At 45.7% G+C, this 21,981-nt stretch overlaps 1 protein-coding gene across 1 annotated transcript in view; it reads right to left on the bottom strand.

The window, feature by feature from the left end:
- Positions 1-305: 305 nt before the first annotated feature.
- mnat1 (MNAT1 component of CDK activating kinase) overlaps positions 306-21,981 on the bottom strand; it is a 60,586-nt gene continuing 38,910 nt past the window's right edge. The window contains exon 8 of the mRNA XM_014210730.2: positions 306-634. Within this exon, the coding sequence (XP_014066205.1) occupies positions 514-634 (121 nt within the window). The 3' untranslated portion in view covers positions 306-513. The remainder of the gene's footprint in view (positions 635-21,981) is intronic.

The raw sequence follows: 21,981 nt of genomic DNA, 5'->3' as shown, positions 1-21,981 counted from the left end.
GAGACAGAAGTGTGGGGAGACAAAAGATTGAATATATTTGACCAAGGAAGTCATTCTGAGACATAAAAATTATACATTTCGTTTTTGATCTCTGAATGGTGTTCACATTATTTTTTTAAAGTGTCAATGAGGCAGTCATGATCTAAATCATGGTAACGTCTTGACCTAAAAAAACCATTCAAACGGGTTGTTGTTGTTGTTGACTGTATTTCAAATACTGGTCCATTATCCAGGTCAAACAATAAGGCATTGTTTCAATAGTTTTATTATCCAACAAACAGGACATGGTTCAGACCACAACTGGCTTGTTTTTTAAATATTTATTTTAATAAAAATGAAAATAAGATAATACAAAAATAGCAACATATACATCCTGGTCTGACTTTAAACCACCATCCATAGCGGTCTATGGCTCCCTCCACAATGTAGAGCAGGATGGTGATTTGAGTCCTAGGACAAGAGTTTATATTGACAGCCTCATATTTCTGAGCTCCTCCCTCTGTTTTTGAGGGGTCAGCCCAGTGGATGGAAGAGCCCACTGAAGGCATCCTGGATGGCTCGATGACACGCCAGTCCTGAGTTGTATCCTCCAGCCATGTCCTGGGGCTGGGCAGTACGCACGTGGTTCAAATACCTACCAACAGAAAGAGAGAAGAAACATACCAGTAAAAAATATAATTTTGTAACAAAGCAGTGTCAGCACCTACAGTGCATTTGCAAAGTATTCAGACCCCTTGACTTTTTCCACATTTTGTTACGTTACAGTCTTATTCCAAAATGTATTAAATGCATTTTTCCCCCTCATTATTTTACACACAATACCCCATAATGACAAAGGGAAAACAGGTTTAGACATTTTTACAAATGTATTAAAAATAAACTGCCTTATTTACATAAGTATTCAGACCCTTTGCTAGAAGACTCGAAATTGAGCTCAGGTGCATCCTGTTTCCATTGATCATCCTTGAGATGTTTCTCCAACTTGGAGTCCACCTGTAGTAAATTCAATTGATTTGGAAAGGCACACACCTAAGGTTCCACAGTTGACAGTGCATGTCAGAGCAAAAACCAAGCCATAAGGTCGAAGGAATTGTCAGTAGAGCTCAGAGACAGGAGTGTTGAGGCACAGACCTGGGGAAGGGTACAGTGGCCTCCATCATTCTTAAATGGAAGAAGTTTGGAACCACCATACACTTGCTGGCTGCCCGGCCAAACTGAGCAAATCGGGGAGGAGGGCCTTGGTCAGGGCGGTGAACCCAATGGTCACTCTGACAGAGCTTCAGAGTTCCTCTGTGGAGATGGGAGAACCTTCCAGAAGGACAACCATCTCTGCTGCACTCTACCAAGTAGAGTGGCCAGACGGAAGCCACTCCTTGGTAAAAGGCACATGACAGCCTGCTTGGAGGTTGCCAAAAGGCACCTAAAGACTCTCAGACCTTGAGAAACAAGATTTTCTGATCTGATGAAACCAAGATTGAACTCTTTGGCCTGAATGCCAACCGTCACGTCTGGAGGAAACCTGACACGATCCCTACGGTGAAGCATGGTGGTGGCAGCATCATGCTCTGGGGATGTTTTTCAGCGGCAGGGACTGGGAGACTTGTCAGGATCGAGGGAAAGATGAACGGAGAAAAGTACAGAGATATCCTTGATGAAAACCTGCTTCCAGAGTACTCAGGACATCAGACTGGGGCAACGGTTAACCTTCCAACAGGACCATGACCCTAAGCTCACAGCCAAGACAACACAGGATTGGCTTCAGGACAAGTCTGAATGTCCTTGAGTGGCCCAGCCAGAGGCTGGACTTGAACCTGATCGAACATCTCTGGAGAGACCTGAAAATAGCTGTGCAGCGACACTCCCCATCCAACCTGACAGAGCTTGAAAGGATCTGCAAAGAATAAGTGGAAAAACTCCCCAAATACAGGTGTGCCAAGCTTATAGCGTCATACCCAAGAAGACTCGAGGCTGTAATCACTGCCAAATATGCTTAAAGAAAGTACTGTGTAAAGGGTCTGCACACTTATAAATGTGTTGTTTTTTAATATTAATACATTTGCAAAAATTTCTAAAAAACAGTTTTTGCTTTGTGGTTATGGGGTTGTGTGTGTAGATTGATAAGGGGAAAAAAAACAATAATACATTTTAGAATAAGCTTGTAACGTAACAAAATTTTGAAAAAGTCAAGGGGTCTGAATACTTTCCAAAGGCACTGTATATTAGTCTACTATCCCCTCTCCATCATCCCTATATTAGCATCACTGCTACCAACTACTGTATATGTGATGTGAAGATAAAATCTACACAGTCGGTCTTCAGAGGTGGTGAGGCCTTTAAAAACAAAATCACCCAGTCAACACATCCAAAGCTTGGATGCAAGGGTATTGATGCAGTTGATGTGAAGCGTTTCTTGAGCATTGGTTGATTTTTCCTCAGACACTTGGCCCACACCCAAGGTTTTTCTAGCCCTCCAGAATTCCCTCAGCCCCATATGAAGGCAGGAGTAAACAGCCCGTCAACCCCACACAGTGCACACTCACAAACACCTTGTGCCTCGGAGCCCCTCCACCCTGCCACCATTATAGTATTATAGATGTCTTTTATTTTTAAGTGCATACAGATGTCGCCCTAGCCCACCAGAGGATGGCGAGTCACTGTTAATTTTCACTCTGAGCTGTAGATGGAAAAACAGCTGAGCTGTCTACTGTACCTTAGTACCCTGGTCTCTGTGGTGACGGGGGTGCTCTTCCTAACTCTACCTCCCCTCCTCCTCCCACACTCAGTCCTAGGCTATCAGTCAGCAACCTCCCACCCCCACACTACTGGGCCTCCCTCACTGGGTTCTACAGTCTCTGACTACTAAGCTAACATAGTCCTCAAGCCACTGAGACCCAACAGACAGCACACACTCACCCCTCTCCTCTCCCACACTCACAGCCCAAACACAGAGGGCTAAAGCCCCCACACGTGTTAGGATTTGTGCCTCCTGTCCCTGAGAGCCAGGGAAAGTGAAATAGGAAGTGAGCACACAGACAGCCCTCTGATTTCTGCTCCGGTTCGGTCTGCTTTACAGAGTAACCCAACACGTGGGGAGGCTCGGAGAGAGTGGGAGGGAGGTGGTGTGTGTTGGAGTATGTGTTTATGGAGCATTTCTTTTTGGCGGTTTATATGTGTACCTGTGTGTATTTAACATGGTACACAGTATATGAAAAAAATACTAATATCTAAAAACCAACTGCTGAGCATAACGTATGCATGGTCATTAATATGGCATTTACTAATGTGTTATGCATTGACATGAACAGAAAATGAATTCTAGCCATCAGTGGTTAAGTTCCAGACGTAAGAAGAGAAGGACGGATCGGGTTTTGTACATAAAGACCACTCTTCACCCACTAGAGAAACAACACACAAGTCCAAAACAGGCATCCCAGTGATTAATAATAACTTCATTTAGCCTGAGCTCCTGTAGCCTGTCCTTCACAGAGCACTTGATGCCTTCTCCGATGGCTTCCTGCTCCTCTCCCCACAGCAGATGAGTGCTGACTATTGATTATATTGTACTGGGCCCTTTTAACAGTGAAAAAGTGGTCTATTTCCAGCCCAGCTAAGTCTGCTCTTCCTGCTAATCTAATCCCCAAGCTACTCGTGTGGTCATTCCTTCCAAGAAAGCTGAGAGCTCTGTGTAACTTTATACCAGCCTGCCCCTAAGGAGGGAGAGCGAAAGAGAGAGGGAGGGAGAATAATGGTGGGAGGAGAGAGAGAGAGTGGGAGGATGTAGAGTGAAATCACCTTTGAGTATCATCACCAGCGAGTCCACTAGTCTAAAGCCGTTAAACTAAACCAGTCGGTCTGCTCCCCCCTAACGCCACACGTTAGTTCAGTTCAGCTCCATTAACTCTCCTCCTGTAAGTGCATCTCCTCTCAAAGCTCTACTTTACACACACACACACACACACACTCTTCCAGACAGACAGATATTTTACACGGGTGCTTCATAAAACATTTGCAAACAGATAATTAAGTTTGGTAATTGCTACACAGCAATAGACATATACTAAATGAATGAGACACTTAACAGTATACATGGTGCACTGAACCAGCTTTGCTGCTACTATTTCACTATACTGTGTATGTACTTTACCTTCTGAGACAAAGTTAGGCTTACACCTCTCCCCCCCTCACTCCTCATTCTCTTTCTCCCAGAGGACTGGCTGCCTTTTGTTCACAGGCCCCTGAAACCCAAGCCGTTTCGGCCGGTAACATCTTTCACTCTCCGGGCCCCACTGGAGCATTAGCTGCAACTCGATCTGGGCCTTTTCAAAGCCTCCTGTTATTGGGTAAATATGGGTCACTTTGGACTGGTCCATTATGTCGCTTAGGGGGGCGGGAATAGACTAATGCAGGCGATAGAGATGACAGAATGACATTTGTCAGCGTGATTTTAGTTGGTCCTTCAGTCCATACAAAAACCCATGATAACGTACGGATCCTATAGAATGTCCAGCTCTTTGTTATACTACACTGAACAAAAATATTAAGTATTGGTCCCATGTTTCATGAGCTGAAATAAAAGACCACAGAAATGTTCCATACGCACAAAAAGCTCATGTCTCTCAAATTTGGTGCACAAATTTGTTTACATCCTTGTTAGTGAGCATTTCTCCTTTGCCAAGATAATCCTCCCATCTGACAGGTGTGGCATATCAAGAAGCTGATTAAACAGCATGATCATTACACAGGTGCACCTTGTGCTGTGGACAATAAAAAGCCATTCTAAAATGTGGAGTTCTGTCACACTGTTGCCAGAAAATTTAATGTTCATTTCTCGTTATTTTAGAGAATTTGGTAGTATGTCCAACCCGCTTCACAACCGCAAACCATGTGTAAGGCGTTGTGTGGGTGAGCGGTTTGCTGATGTCAATGTTGTGAACAGAGTGCCTCATGGTGGCGGTGGGGTTATGGTATGGGCAGGTATAAGCTACGGTCAACAAACCCAATTGCCTTTTATCGATGGCAATTTGAATGCACAAAAATACTGCAACGAGATCCTGAGGCCAATTTTATATTTTTTTTTCCCATTATCTGTGACCAACAGATGCATATCTTTATTCCCAGTCATGTGAAATCCATAGATTAGAGCCTAATTAATGTATTTCAATTGACTGATTTCCTCATGTGAACTGTAACTCAGTAAAATCAATTAAAATTGTTGCATGTTGCGTTTATATTTTTGTCCAGTATACATTGTCCTACACGGAATGGAACTGGAAAACTAATGATCCTACTGTTAAATCTAAAAACATGAACACCTTGGATCAGTGAATTACCACAATGGAGTAATAACAATATTATTCTATAATCCGTTTCTCAGTGTTCATGCTACCATCCACCCCTTTCCGAGAGCCAAATGCCTCAACTGTTGGAGCTAACAGCATTTTTCCTCTGGCATGGAACGGTGAATACCTGGGAAATGTCTCCTGCTAACGCTAATAATCGTCTTGGATTTCCGGTTGGAACCCCAAAAGTATTCCCTGCTCCTGTTGCCTGGAAAACTACACGGAGGACCATCTCTAATTCAAAGTGAAAAGATAAGTGCCGAAATGTTCCCGGAAGGTTCCGCGTGGTTTTCATCTGAAAATGTGTGGCTTCTCTTTGTGTTGTGCGAGTGTGTGCGTGTGTGTGTGTGGAAGGCAGGGAGGGTGTTAGACTTCAGTGAAATAGCTGCAGGACTGAGGCTGAGTGAAAACGACCTGCTTTGGAGCAGTTACGTTATGTGAGGGACTGGCAGACTGGCTGGATCGAGGCCCTCGTCTAGACTACGTGTGTTGGCTGTGGGGAAACCCAGCCATTATGTAAAGAAAAGAGGCCCAGATATAATGCTGCCACAACCACACTTGCCTATAGATGGCCAACAGTTGGTGGTGCTCTCACAAACCACATACACAAGAGACAATGTATTAATTCATTTGGACCAGCCTTATTAAAACATTGCTGATTGACACTGTGGGATTATGGCAGGTTGCTTGGTTGTATTCCAATATGAAAACATCCCTGTATGTAGGTCTGAGTGGGTTGTGTGCATATACAATTGCGTATCAGTATAAATGAACTCCACTGAGAGTGTATAATAGAGGCTCCTAGTAGTGATAGCCAGCTGCTGTTACTGTACATCTCCCTCTGCACTTTACTTTCACAACGGTCTGGTCACTGACCCCAGACCAGGCTGCAGCTCAGCACCTGTCTGCTCCCAGACCACACTCTCTGATCCTGGGAATGCAGTTGTTTTTGCAGCACAAAAGATCAAAGAGAAGTGTTACTTCCCATCACTCGTGGCCATGGTAGAGACAGAGCATATTAACTGCCGTCGCTACCGCACTACGGGACAAAACTGGGACAATTCTACTCTGTACACGGTGAGAAAACAAATATTTAGCAATGTCAAAACTCAATTAACTTTCAACTATCCAAGACTCTACAGCCTTCTGGTTGAAGGTGGTGGAGCTACTGTAAGATATCAGGGCTGAGGTGTGTGGTGACAGTAAAGGGTTATTAAGGTCAGTGGTTGGGAGGTCCTGGCTGGAGCTCTCCACAAAGACCTGTTTCATACTTCTGAAAGGCCAGTCATGAGCCTCTTGGACAGCAGGCCTCATGTCCGGAAGTCTTCCTTTAGCGCTTCGATCCAGCAGGGGTTGGGAATCCTGGCCTGGGAATGAGAGGGTGGGGGTGCAGAGCCACACACCTGCCGGATGATTTGTCATTATAGACGGGTCAGCACTCAGCTGTCAACCCCCTAATCACCCTCCCCACCCCAACTGCTCCTCCAAAAACACCCCTGCATTCCTTAGCCAGCTCCAGTTACACTCACAGCTCCACTACCCCTCGCCATCCCCCCCCACTGCCCTAAAAACAAGTGCACCGCTGTGTGTGGGTGTGTCTCTATGTTACAGGGTACAGTGACCTGCATATCTTTCCCAAAACCTTACTAGCAATACACTTCCTCTCTGCAGAGTTTACTAGACGGTATGCTAGCTAAAACACACCCAGCCACCCAGGAACAAAAACCCCTGCAGTGGAGACAAACATAGAGCACTCTTACAGGTAAACTACATCTGTCAACAGCAGCCTTTCATCATCAGGGGCCAGAGGCCAGTCTCATTTCCCTGGGATGGCGTTTCCTCCAGGACATGGGAGTGTGAGATTATATCCTGAACCATTTGGATGATATGGCACGGCCCAAAACCCCGTTGTACACTGAAGAATTGGTCTCAGTGACATCACACACACACGCACGCTTGGCCATCGACTCCTTATCCTTTATCACGAATCTTATCATCACTTGCAGGTCAACTCCACTGACAAGAGGATGTCTCTCAGAGAGCCATAAGGGGCATCAGTAACACTTAGTTAAGGAGGACCACTTTCAGGGTGTTAACACAAGCATTGTATGACACTTGACATTAACACTTATAGAAATACACACTCATTTGTGATTGACAACCGGAAAGCAGAACTTATAAGGCCGGTTTACATTAATCACAGCAAGAGTATGAATGACGTTGGCATTTTTGTGTCTGTGATATTAAGGCATTACAAAGAAGGCTTAAGTAGACACCTAAAACTTAACTATACTTCCTTCACAAAGCGTCACCTGTCACCGCTCCTCCAGGACTGTCTTTGTGTCACAGACCTGTTCTTCCCATGTCTGGCCTGATGGGGGCGGTAGAGGCTGCCTGACAGCACTACAAGACAGCCCAATCTCTGTACTACAGCCATGGCATGGAAACCCACCACTAACTAGCCACAGGAATCCACATTAGGGCAGTGAGATGCCAGGCAGGTACTGAGCATCTATCCCCTGGAGAGCAGGGAGAACGCCATCAGTATCATCGTTAACCAAATGGGCCCGTAAACAATGGAAGGGCATATGCTCTTCACGGAATGGGTGTTAGCGCGGGACACACCCACAAAACACACCACACGGGAGTATTGATTGTCATATGTAGCAAACTGTGAATAGAACACTGGTACAGAGTGGAAGAAAAGCCTTCTCCCAGTTGGGTTCTGAAACACTGATATCAGTTTCCACAGACCCTCAAGCTCTAGGGAGAGGCAAGATAATATCAATTAGAGGGAGGGAGGGAAAGAAAAACAAAGAAAGAGGGCGGGAGGGAGATTCATACATCATAATAGAAAGGTACCTACTACAATTAGCTGTGTGAGGCAAGTCCCCACAACACAGCCCCAGATGACAGGAGTTTGTTTTCTTTCCCTAGCTCTTAAGAGGGGAAAATGAGCCGGCTAATCTCCCTGTACATCACTGAGCACTGGGAGGGAAGGAGGAGGCACACAGCACTCCACTGTGCCAATCTGTGTGTGTATGCCTATAGCTAGGGTGAGAGGAGCCTGCCTTACACACCTCTGCATATATTAGGGGAATGTATAAATAGTAAGGAGACATCACCCCTCTCTCTCTTTTGGAGTTGACCCTGCAGTCTCTAGCCAGCACCACAAATAAACAAAGGAGGCAGCAGACAGCTAGCTAGCTATCCCTAGCCTGCCCTGGTGGGGTCTCCTTCACTGGGGCTGGCCTGTTGTGTGTATGGGAACACGGCCCACATGCCTGGGGAAAGAGGCTGGCAAGGGACCCTAATAAGAAAAACAGAAAACAGCCCTCTCTCCATTCAAACCCACAGACAGATCCCAGGAAAACCCAGTGGAGGACTGGCGTAGCGACTCCCTTGCTTTCTGCTGTTTTTACAAACAAACCCATAAAGCTAAATAGCTTTCTACTGTCAGCAGAGAAGCCTCCTCCTCCAATCCACTGGCCTAATGACTCACACTCAATCAATATTTGCACAGATCACATTAAGAGACAACAATAAATCCGGTTTATACAGAGCAATGCTTGTTTTGCTTCCGTTTCCTAGGACAGAGAATATTCTCTGTGAGTGCAGGTCAGGATAAGGAGTGGATTCTGTACTATACAACATTCACACAATAGCCTGGTATTAGCACAGCTACCCCTGTAACGGAGAGAAGCACCACCACTCCCCTTCCCCCTATTTCCAGGCTTGCCCCACGAAAATACAGCGCCTGGCCACGCGAGAGTAGCTATAATAGAAAATCAGAGATGAGAGTTAACTGACTCAGAGCTGAGTGTGATGCTGGGAAACAGCTCATACTGTGGGTTTGCAAGTCAATCCGGCTTTAAAGATCTGTCTCCCACACTCTCGTATACTTCCTGCAGTATCTTTTGGCTATGTAAATGTCAAATCTGTGAGCTACAGCTTTCACTCGTGCTCACTGCTCTGAGAGAGTGTGGATAGAGCATCCAGAGAAGCAGTATCTTGCAATGGTATGCTTTACCCAGCTAGCTGCCAGCAAAAGTGGACACTTTCAGCCTCAGCTTTTGAGAAACAGAAAGTATACCACACACAAGTATCCTATAACATACATCTTTATGATTCATTGTTGTTACGTTGTACATTTCAATCGCCCCCAAAAAAGCTTGAATAAATTAAGGTTATGTAATTGCAGTCAAAACCAGATTAAAGACCTTGGGTTCATCAGATCATACTAGACAGTGCCTTTCTCCAGCCCCATAAGTCAACCATCAAAGCTACATTGTGTGTGTGTGTGTGTGTGTGTGTGTGTGTGTGTCCAGTATGCGAGGCCTTCACTGTGAGGTGTCGTCACTCTCCTGTCCCAGGCAGCCCCCCCAGGACCCTGTGAAGACCTCAACCCCTCCCAACCCCCTCTCCCTACCCTCCCAGGCCCCAGGCCCATCAAGTGGATTTGATCTCAGCTGGGATCAGAGAGCCATGGCCGTATGGAAAAGCCATTTCAGGCAATTTTCTGTAAACAGTCCCTCTGGAGTGGTCCTCAGCCAAGCACACGCCTGCTGCTCTCCACACACTCAGAGAGCGAGACGCACGGGAGCCACAGTGACTAGGATTTACTGACTCCTACTAGTGAGGGAAGCGGAGAGCGGGAGGGAGGGTGGTGAGAGAGAGAGGGGGGGGGGGGTGAAATAGAGGGAGGGAGGGAAAAATTAACCCCCAAGGTCGATGTCCGCGCCCCTGCGGAAATCTAATGAGTATAAAACAAAAATCCCCATAAAAATCTCTGTTTAAGCTAGAGATAACTGTTGTGAAAAGTGACAGAGCTAGAGCGGTGTTTGTCAGACCATGAGACATCCCAAAAATCAGTCTTCTCACAAAATCTATAGCGTCCGAACGGTTTGGCCAACTATCACGAACACGATGGTGTTCTCGGTTTTGCTCTACGACCCTAGCAAGCGTCATTGGGAATCGTCTGAAGTCGGTGCAGCCGAATGCCACCAATATGACCCCTTTGTGTAAAGTTGAGACTCTCACGGACACATACATATCGGGTAGTTTGAATCGTCACAAGGTCCCCTGGTAGCAGTCGAACACATTTATGGAAGAATATAGAGAGACTGTTTAGAGTAAAAAATAAGTGGTTAAAAATCAAATCAATTCAAATTGTATTTGTCACATGCCCGAATACAACAGGTACCTCACAGTGAAGGCAACAACCTTACTGTGAAATGCTTACTTAAAAGCCCTTAACCCACTATGCAGTTCAAGAAATAGTTAAAATAAACAACAACAAAAAATCCAAATCAATCAAAAAGTAGCACACATTTACATAATAACGAGACTATATACAGGAGGTACCTGTACCGAGTCAATGTGTGGGGGAACAGGTTAGTCGAGGTAATTTGTAAAGTGACTATGCATAGATAATAAACAACGAGTAGCAGCAGTGTAAAAACAAGTATAAACAAATGTAAATAGTCCAGGAGACCATTTGATTAGTTTAGTTTTTTATGGCTTGGGGGGTAGAAGCTGTTAAGGAGCCTTTTGATCCTAGACTTGTTGCTCCGATACCACTTGCCGTCTGGTAGCAGAGAGAACAGTCTATGACTTGGGTGACTGGAGTCTTGGATGTCAAGAAGCTTGGCCCCAGGGATGTACTGGGCCGTAAGCACTACCCTCTGTAGCACCTTACCATCAGATACCGAGCAGTTACCATACCAGGCGGTGATGCAAATGGTCAGGATGATCTCGATGGTGGAGCTGTAGAACTTTGAGGATCTGAGGACCCATGCCAAATCTGTTCAGTCTCCTGGAGGGGGAAAAGTTGTCATGCCTTCTTCACGACTGTCTTGGTGTGCTTGGACCACGTTAGTTTGTTGGTGACGTGGACACCAAGGAACTTGAAGTTCTCAACCTGCTCCACTGCAGCTCTGTAGATGAGAATGTGGGTGTGCTCAGTCCTCCTTTTCCTGTAGTCCACAATCATCTCCTTTGTCTTGATCACATTAAGGGAGAGGTTGTCCTGGCACCACACAGCCAGGTCTCCCCCTATAGGCTATCTTCTCGGTGATCAGGCCTACCACTGTTGTGTCATCGGCAAACTTGATGATGATGGTGTTGGAGTCGTGCCTGGCCGTGCAGTCATGAGTGAACAGGGAGTACAGGAGGGGACTGAGCATGCACCCCTGAGGGGCCCGTGTTGAGGATCAGCTTGGCAGATGTGTTGTTGCCTACCCTTACCACCTGGGGGCAGCCCGTCAGGAAGCCCAGGATCCAGTTGCAGCAGGTGTTTATTCCCAGGGTCCTTAGCGATGAGCTTTGTGGGTACTATGGTGTTAAAAGCTGAGCTGTAGTCAGTGAACAGCATTCTCACATAGGTGTTCAGGTTGTCCAGGTGGGAAAGAGCAGTGTGAAGTGCGATTGAGATTGCATCGTCTCTGGATCTGTTGGGGCGGTATGCAAATTGGAGTGGGTTTAGGGTTTCTGGCATGATGGTGTTGATGTGAGCCATGACCAGCCTTTCAAAGCGCTTCATGGCTACGGATGTGACTGCTACGGGGTGGTAATCATTTAGGCAAGTTACCTTCGCTTTCTTGGGCAGAGGGACTATGGTGGTCTGCTTGAAACATAGATATTACAGACTCGGTCAGGGAGAGGTTGAAAATGTCAGTGAAGACACTTGCCAGTTGGTCCGCTCATGCTTTGAGTATACATCCTGGTAATCCGTCTGGCCCGCGGCTTTGTTAACCTCTCTTGGGTAGGGGGCAGTATTTTCACGTCCGGATAAAAAACGTACCCGATTTAATCTGGTTATTACTCCAGCCCAGAAATTAGAATATGCATAGAAAACATCCTAAAGTTTCTAAAATGGTTTGAATGGTGTCTGAGTATAACAGAACTCATATGGCAGGCCAAAACCTGAGAAGATTCTATACAGGAAGTGCCCTCTCTGACCATTTCTTGGCCTTCTATAACCTCTTTATCGAAAACAGAGGATATCTGCTGTAACGTGACAGTTTCTAAGGCTCCCATAGGCTCTCAGAAGGCGCCAGAACGGGGAATGATGACTCTGCAGTCCCTGGCTGAAAAACAGTAGGGGTTTTGGATAGTGGTCAATCTGAGAACAATGACACGGGTGCGCGCGTGCATGTGAAGACACCATTTTCTTCTTTCAGTCTTTGAACGAAAACAACGTCTCCCGGTCGGAATATTATCGCTATTTTACGAGAAAAAAAAAAAAAAATCGCATTAAAATTGATTTTAAACAGCATTTGACATGCTTCGAAGTACGGTAATGGAATATTTTGAATTTTTTTGTCACGACATGCGTCCGCGCGTCACCGTTCGGATAGGGACCTGAACGCACGGACAAAACAGAGGATATTTGAACATAACTATGGATTATTTTGCTATTTTAAAATCGGACACCGCGATTGCATAAAGGAGTTCTGTATCTATACTTCTTAAAATAATTGTTATGCTTTTTGTGAACGTTTATCGTGAGTAATTTAGTAAATTCACCGGAAGTGTTCGGTGGGAATGCTAGTTCTGAACGTCACATGCTAATGTAAAAAGCTGTTTTTTTATATAAATATGAACTTGATTAAACAAAACATGCATGTATTGTATAAGATAATGTCCTAGGAGTGTCATCTGATGAAGATCAAAGGTTAGCGCTGCATTTAGCTGTGGTTTTGGTGACATCATATGCTAGCTTGAAAAATGGGTGTGTGATTATTTCTGGCTGGGTACTCTGACATAATCTAATGTTTTGCTTTCATTGTAAAGCCTTTTTGAAATCGGACAATGTGGTTAGATTAACGAGAGTCTTGTCTTTAAATAGCTGTAAAATAGTCATATGTTTGAGAAATTGAAGTTAGAGCATTTTTAAGGTTTTTGAATTTCGCGCCACTCAATTCCACTGGCTGTTGACTAGGTGGGACGATTTCGTCCCACATACCCGAGAGAGGTTAATGTTGACCTGTTTAAAGGGCTTGCACACATCGGCTATGGAGAGCGTGATCACAGTCGTTGGGAACAGCTGGAGCTCTCATGCATGCTTCAGTGTTGCTTGCCTCAAAGCGAGCATAAAAGGCATTTAGCTAGTCTGGTAGGCTCGCGTCACTGGGCAGCTCACGGCTGGGTTTCCCTTTGTAGTCCATAATAGTTTTCAAGCCCTGACACATCCAACGAGCATCAGAGCCGGTGTAGTAGGATTCAATCACAGTCCTATATTGACGCTATGCCTGTTTGATGGTTAGTCTGAGGGCATAGCAGGATTTCTTATATGCGTCCGTATTAGTCTCCCGCTCCTTGAAACTGACAGCTCTAGCCTTTAGCTTGGTGCGGATGTTGCCTGTAATCCATGGCTTCTTGTTGGGAAATGTACGTACGGTCCACTGTGGGGACGACGTCATCGATGCACTTATTGATGAAGCGGTTGACTGAGGTAGTATACTCCAATGCCATTGGATGAATCCCGGAACATATTCCAGTCTGTGCTAACAAAACAGTCCTGTGGCGTAGCATCCCCGTCATCGGAACAATTCCTTATTGAGCGAGTCACTGGTACTTCCCGCTTTAGTTCTTGCTTGTAAGTTGGAATCATGGATAGAATTATGGTAAGATTTGCCAAAAAGAGGGCGAGCTTTGTATGCATCTCTGTGTGTGGATTTAAGGTGGTCTATAGTTTTTTTTCCCCCTCTGGTTGCACGTGACATGTTGGTAGAAATGAGGAAAAACAGATTTAAGTTTGCCTGCATTAAAGTCCCCGGCCACTAGGAGCGCCGCTTCTGGATGAGCATTTTCTTGTTTGCTTATGGCCTTATGCAGCTCGTTGAGCGCGGTCTTAGTACCAGCATTGGTTTGTGGTGGTAAATAGATGGCTACGAATAATATAGATGAGAACTCTTGGTAGATAGTGTGGTCTACAGCTTATCATGAGGTATTCTACCCCAGGCGAGCAATACTGCGAAACCTCTAATATTAGACATCGCACGCCAGCAGTTATTGACAAATAGACAAACAACCCCACCCCTCTTCTTACCAGATGTAGCTGCTCTGTCTAGCCGAAACACATACAATTGAAGTCGGAAGTTTACATACACCTTCGCCACCGTCGCCAAATTCATTTAAACTCAGTTTTTCACAATTCCTGACATTTAATCCTAGTAAAAATGTCTTATGTCAGTTAGGATCCCCACTTCATTTTAAGAATGTGAAATGTCAGAATAATAGTAGAGAGTGATTTATTTCAGATTTTATTTCTTTCATCACATTCCCAGTGGGTCAGAAGTTTACATGCACTCAATTAGTATTTGGTAGCATTGCCTTTAAATTGTTTAACTTGGGTCAAACGTTTTGGGTAGCTTTCCACAAGCTTCCCACAATAAGTTGGGTGAATTTTGGCCCATTCCTCCTGACAGAGCTGGTGTTACTGAGTCAGGTTTGTAGGCCTCCTTGTTCGCACACGTTTTTTCAGTTCTGCCCACAAATTTTCTATAGGATTGAGGTCAGGGCTTTGTGATGGCCACTCCAATACCTCAACTTTGTTGTCCTTAAGCCATTTTGCCACAACTTTGGAAGTATGCTTGGGGTCATTGTCCATTTAGAAGACCCATTTGCGACCAAGCTTTAACTTCCTGACTGATGTCTTGAGATGTTGCTTCAATATAGCCACAATTTTCCTTCCTCATGAAGCTATCCATTTTGTGAAGTACACCAGTCCCTCCTGCAGCAAAGCTCCCCCACAACATGATGCTGCCACCCCCGTGCTTCACGGTTGGGATGGTGTTTTTCGGCTTGCAAGACTCCCCCTTTTTCCTCCAAACATAAAGATGGTCATTATGGCCAAACAGTTCTATTTTTGTTTCATCAGACCAGAGGACATTTCTCCAAAAAGTACAATCTTTGTCCCCATGTGCAGTTTCAAACCATAGTCTGGCTTTTTTATGCAGTTTTGGAGCAGTGGCTTCTTCCTTGCTGAGCGGCCTTTTAGGTTATGTCGATATAGGACTCGTTTTACTGTGAATATAGATACTTTTGTACCCGTTTCCTCCAGCATCTTCACAAAGTTCTTTGCTGTTGTTCTGGGATTGATTTGCACTTTTCGCACCAAAGTACGTTCATCTCTAGGAGACAGAACGCGTCTCCTTCCTGAGCGGTATGACGTCTGCGTGGTCCCATGCATACCTGCGTACTATTGTTTGTTCAGTTGAATGTGGTACCTTCAGGCGTTTGGAAATTGCTCCCAAGGATGAACCAGGCTTGTAGAGGTCTACAATTCTTTTTCTGAGGTTGGCTGATTTCTTCTGATTTTCCCATGATGTCAAGCAAAGAGGCACTGAGTTTGAAGGTAGGCCTTGAAATACATCCACAGGTACACCTCCAATTGACTCAAAATATGTCAATTAGCCTATCAGAAGCTTCTAAAGCCATGACATCATTTTCGGGAACTTTCCAAGCTGTTTAAAGGCACAATCAACTTAGTGCATGTAAACTTCTGACCCACTGGAATTGCGATACAGTGAATTATAAGTGAAATCTGTCTGTAAACAATTGTTGGAAAAATTACTTGTGTCATGCACAAAGTAGAAGCCCTAACCGACTTGCCAAAACTATAGTTTGTTAACAGGAAATGTGTGTAGTGGTTGAAAAACGAGTTTCAATGACTCCAACCTAAGTGTATGTAAACTTCAACTGTATATTAGCCAGTTCTATATTATCCGTGTCGTCGTTCAGCCAAGTCTCAGTGAAACATTAGATATTACAGTTTTTAATGTCACGTTGGTAGGATAGTCTTAAAAAATCATAGATTGTGCAGTTTGTTTTCCAATGATTGCACGTTGGCCAATAATACAGAGGGTAGTGGTGGTTTACTCACTCGCCACCAAATTCTCACAAGGCACCCAGACCTCCACCTCCACCCCCAGTATTTCAGTATTTTCTTCACGTGAATGACGGTGATTTGTGCCTGGTCTCCGGGAAGCTGTATATCCTTTGCATCGGACTCATTAAAATAAATAAAAAATCTTCTTCCAGTTCGAGGTGAGTAATCGCTGTTCTGATGTCCAGAAGCTCTTTTCGGTCATAAGAGATGGTAGCAGCAACATTATGTACAAAATGAGTTACAAAAAATGCAAAAAAATTAAAATAGCACAGCTGGTTAGGGGTCCCCCACCCCCCAAAAAAAGATATAGGATAGACACATCAGAACAAACTTCCATTTGATTTGTTTTTGGGGACCATCTGCTGTTCCATTTAGTTTATCTATAATTCAATCAGCATTTGTATGAGCTAATAGCAGTAAGGCCAAATATATGTATTTTTTTATTCATCAAGGGGTAAAAAAAAAATGTAAAACGATCCTTCGTATGAACTAAAACAATTCCATATAGCTTAGTGGTACAGTTCTCCCCTCTCCAATCAGACCACTCCCAGACAGTTCTTGCTTGAGAAATTGATCTTTGCAAAGAAGCCATTTGTTTCTTTTTTTATCATTTGAATTGAAAATGTTACCCAGAAATGATTCGATATTGAGATAAACACGGTTGCATCGGAACTTTAAGGAGTGAGTTGGATGTGACTTAAAGCCTGTTAAATGTAGGGGAGCGGTTGGGAAGCCAGAGGTCAGAAGTCATAGCAGGTAGTGAGCCAAGTTTGGTCGACCTTGGAACTCCTACATCCTGCAGAGACGATGGAAGTGATCAGGACTAGGAGCCCCACAGGCCCAGCTCTGGGAGAGAGATGGAGTCAGACCAGCCTGAAACAGAGCTAGGAGGAACGGCTTACTTAAAAGCTGTGATTGTCTGACACACATACTTTACTTATGCACACGTTCACAAAACACACACATCCATCCGCACATAAACACACACCTGTCATAGATAGACAGCAAGGTGGAGAACACAGGCAGGAGTGCATCACTCAGAGACCCATCACTCCCTGGCTCCCAGCCAGACCAGGGAGCAGGCATCAAGTCAGTACACCTTCAACTGAGGGAGTGTGTGTGCGCGTGAATGGATAAAAGATTATGGAGACAAGAGACTATGGAGGCCACAGTTGGCAGGTTTCCATTGACCCAGGCTTATTCGACAAAAGAAATGTTGCAAAAAAAAGAATTTAGAAATGTGCTATGGAAACAGCAGATTTTGCCAAATTTTCTGAAGATGGACAGCGTTTGTGTGTTAGAAGACAGGGTGGAGTCCTTTTGTCTAACTTTCTTTTTAGCGAATAATGATAGAAACTGTGTTTTTCTAATAAATTATGATGGCTGAATATAATTTAAGGTACGCGGGAAACGTGATGTCAAAATGTAGCCTTAGTATGAAGCTCCACTCCACATGTAATTATAAATGCCTACTGCCTGCTAAATACATTTTTCAACTATAGAAATAATGGTTTCTTTGCAGGATCTTTGTCCTCACTTTCAAGAATGGCTGAATTGCTTAGCCTTGCTTTTCTGGTTGGCTGGATACAAGTTTCACAATTTTAACTAATAGACAACTCCCAAAATAGAAATTAGAACAGAGCAGTCCCTACTAAAACAGGAGTATCAATGAACATGATTGTGGAAAATTAAAGCTCAGCTTGTCACGTGCAGAGTACCACAAGCAGGATTTTAGCTGCTAGATGTATACATAACAATTAAATTGTTCTACCTTGTTCACAAGCAAATAGATCAGCTGGCTAGCACTAGCATGTGGGCTTGAGACTGTTGATGAGACCTGTGTTCATTTTATTGAATGCCTGCTACAAGAACTTGGTCATTATTAGTGGATGTACATGGTTCTGGTTACATTTGCAACAAAAAAAGGGCATTTTCATAGACACACCTGAAAGCCAGATCAGTGATTATTGCAAAAAAGCAGGTTAAACTATTTTGATAAAATAATTCATGGGTGTTATGGTTGTGGGATGCTTATATTTAAGCCTAGGTATAATTTTACAAGCCCTGAATTCATCAAATTATTTCTGACTGTTTGAAATGCAGATACATATGATGAATCAGAAATAAGTTTGAAAAAAAAAATAGATATGATTTTTAGGCCATATGGCCCAGCCCGAATGCATGTTTCAGCATGGCACGAACCGTCGCGATACATTGGCACATGACAATTATAAGAATGTTAAATATTTGTCAATTCTTGCATTCTGTCCATGCTGGCTTTTGCGGCTTACCTGAGACATGAAACAGATAGTGTGAAGGCATGCAGGCTGTCACCAACTTATTAATGTGAAATGTTCCAAAATGGGTAATGGGAAAACACTTCAACCACTTAATCTTTATTTGACATTGTAGGTTTTTGCCAGAATTATATCTTTCTTTGGTTTGATGTCATTATGTCCAGCTGTTTTTAAATCAACACAAAAATGTCAAATGGACACACACCCTTGCAGGCAAATGTCAAATCTATTTTCTATGCAAACTTTCTAAATGTCGACAAAAGTTAATGGAAACATAGCTTATGGTAGCTTAACAACAAAGCGTCCTTTTCTCTATATGTACCAATCAATCCCCTCCATCCATCCATCCCTCAGAGAGCTTGAACCCTTTAGCCAGACTCCAGTGAGTCTCAGGAGCCTCCATGGCTCAGGATCACTACTTCCTGGTCTGCAGCTCAGCTCAGCTCTGGGTCCCCTGGAGAGGAGCTCCAGACTAAACATCCCCCCCCGCGCGCTCATCTGCTCCCCTTCACCCCAACCAGGTGAGGAGAGACGGCCGCCTGACAACCAACCTCTCCACGACGAAAACCTCACTTTTTCCACCAATTAGGTAGAGCTGGGAGGGAAGAGGGGAAGAGGGGGTAAAACTTTAAATATTATCTACATTGGCAATTAAAGTGGCACGTTGAGCAACCCCTGTCACAGAGATGGACTAATTTCAGGGCAACCTGTGCCAACACAAACAACTGCTCTCTCTAGCTTTCATTGTCAGCACTTGAGGTTTTAGTAGAATGTTTGAGTGTGGTGCTGCCAATTTCTCCTTCTCCCTATTTCCCCCCCACGCGATTAGTCATTGTCCAAGATTTACTCCCCCTTCTCTCTACAGAGGCAGACAACTTGGGTCTGTCATCGCCTACACAGTCAGAGCTTAGGAAGTGCACCAGAAAACAGACACACACACACACACACACACACACACAGAGATCAAAGACAAGCACACATAAACATGCTCCCCCCTTCCATATCTCAAAGACACACACACACACACACACGACCAAAGCAAACCTTCTCTAACAAACACAGAAAATGTACATGACTTCCAAAACAGTAACATATGTTCATAATATACAAATGTACCATCATTCAGGTTCTCTTTTCATCCACAGACAGCAGAAGTATAGATAGTAAAATGGCATCCCTCTGTGGTGTGCGGAGTCAAGTGGTGAAACCTCAGTAATCAGTTCCCAACCATGTCACTGGGAGTCAGACTGGGCTGAGGCGGCTTGGCGTGCCAGGAGAGGCCAGTATTGACCCAGCCACACCTGTCCTGAACACCCTCAGTACTAAGACTACAGTAAACCACCTGGTCAAACTACACATTCAGTGGTCCAGATCACAGTGTAGGAAAAGGCCTCATCCTCTGGCCTATGAGAATTCACATTCTAATCTGTTATGGTAATGCACAGCAAAAGGTATTTTCGGTGCGGAATATATTAATGCATGTGCCAATCAGTGAAACAGAATGTGTGACGCTTCCTTTTCATAAAATGTCTTCACACTATAGGGGGCCTCCTCTCTTCTGTGTTTTTTTAAATCGCACACAGAGACACACGCACAAAGACATGCACATACACACAACAGGGAATGTGTGTTTCTGAGATTGTATGTGTGTTGGGGGGTGGAAACTGAATGGACACTTTCGGAGGCCCCTGTTGCCTGAACATGCAGCCTTTTCTCTCCCCCATTAGTGTAGCAGCTGCCTTTAATAAGAACTCAGCCCATATTTATTCAGGTACAGAGCATGAGAGAGCGCCGAGAGACCGACAGAGCACGCGCCAAAGAGAGAGCACGCACCAGCGACAGAGCCAGACGGAGAGCGAGAGAGAGCGAGCCAGACGGAGAGCGAGAGAGAGCGAGAGACAGACGGAGAGCGAGAGACAGACGGAGAGCGAGAGAGAGACAGACGGAGAGCGAGAGAGAGACAGACGGAGAGCGAGAGAGAGACAGACGGAGAGCGAGAGAGAGACAGACGGAGAGCGAGAGAGAGACAGACGGAGAGCGAGAGAGAGACAGACGGAGAGCGAGAGAGACAGACGGAGAGCGAGAGAGACAGACGGAGAGCGAGAGAGACAGACGGAGAGCGAGAGAGACAGACGGAGAGCGAGAGAGACAGACGGAGAGCGAGAGAGACAGACGGAGAGCGAGAGAGACAGACGGAGAGCGAGCGAGACAGACGGAGAGCGAGAGCGACAGACGGAGAGCGAGAGCGACAGACGGAGAGCGAGCGAGACAGACGGAGAGCGAGCGAGACAGACGGAGAGCGAGGACAACGGAGAGCGAGAGAGAGACGGAGAGCGAGAGAGAGACGGAGAGCGAGAGCGACAGACGGAGAGCGAGACGGAGAGCGAGAGCGAGACGGAGAGCGAGAGCGAGACGGAGAGCGAGAGCGAGACGGAGAGCGAGAGCGAGACGGAGAGCGAGAGCGAGACGGAGAGCGAGAGAGAGACGGAGAGCGAGAGAGAGACGGAGAGCGAGAGAGAGACGGAGAGCGAGAGAGAGACGGAGAGCGAGAGAGAGACGGAGAGCGAGAGAGAGACGGAGAGCGAGAGAGAGACGGAGAGCGAGAGAGAGACGGAGAGCGAGAGCGAGACGGAGAGCGAGAGCGAGACGGAGAGCGAGAGCGAGACGGAGAGCGAGAGCGAGACGGAGAGCGAGACGGAGAGCGAGAGCGAGACGGAGAGCGAGACGGAGAGCGAGAGCGAGACGGAGAGCGAGAGAGAGACGGAGAGCGAGAGAGAGACGGAGAGCGAGAGAGAGACGGAGAGCGAGAGAGAGACGGAGAGCGAGAGAGAGACGGAGAGCGAGAGAGAGACGGAGAGCGAGAGAGAGACGGAGAGCGAGAGAGAGACGGAGAGCGAGAGAGAGACGGAGAGCGAGAGAGAGACGGAGAGCGAGAGACAGACGGAGAGCGAGAGACAGACGGAGAGCGAGAGACAGACGGAGAGCGAGAGACAGACGGAGAGCGAGAGACAGACGGAGAGCGAGAGAGAGACGGAGAGCGAGAGAGAGACGGAGAGCGAGAGACAGACGGAGAGCGAGAGACAGACGGAGAGCGAGAGACAGACGGAGAGCGAGAGAGAGCGAGAGACAGACGGAGAGCGAGAGAGAGCGAGAGACAGACGGAGAGCGAGAGAGAGCGAGAGACAGACGGAGAGCGAGAGAGAGCGAGAGACAGACGGAGAGCGAGAGAGAGCGAGCCAGACGGAGAGCGAGAGAGAGCGAGAGCCAGACGGAGAGCGAGAGCCAGACGGAGAGCCAGACGGAGAGCGAGAGAGAGAGACAGACGGAGAGCGAGAGAGAGAGACAGACGGAGAGCGAGAGAGACAGACGGAGAGCGAGAGAGACAGACGGAGAGCGAGAGCGAGAGACGGAGAGCGAGAGACGGAGAGCGAGAGAGACGGAGAGCGAGAGA

This window comes from Salmo salar, chromosome ssa09 (genome assembly GCF_905237065.1).
Source record: "Salmo salar chromosome ssa09, Ssal_v3.1, whole genome shotgun sequence".
Taxonomy (NCBI): domain Eukaryota; kingdom Metazoa; phylum Chordata; class Actinopteri; order Salmoniformes; family Salmonidae; genus Salmo; species Salmo salar.
The sequence above is the reverse complement of the archived record's forward strand: the minus strand, read 5'-3'. Positions and strand labels throughout refer to the sequence as shown.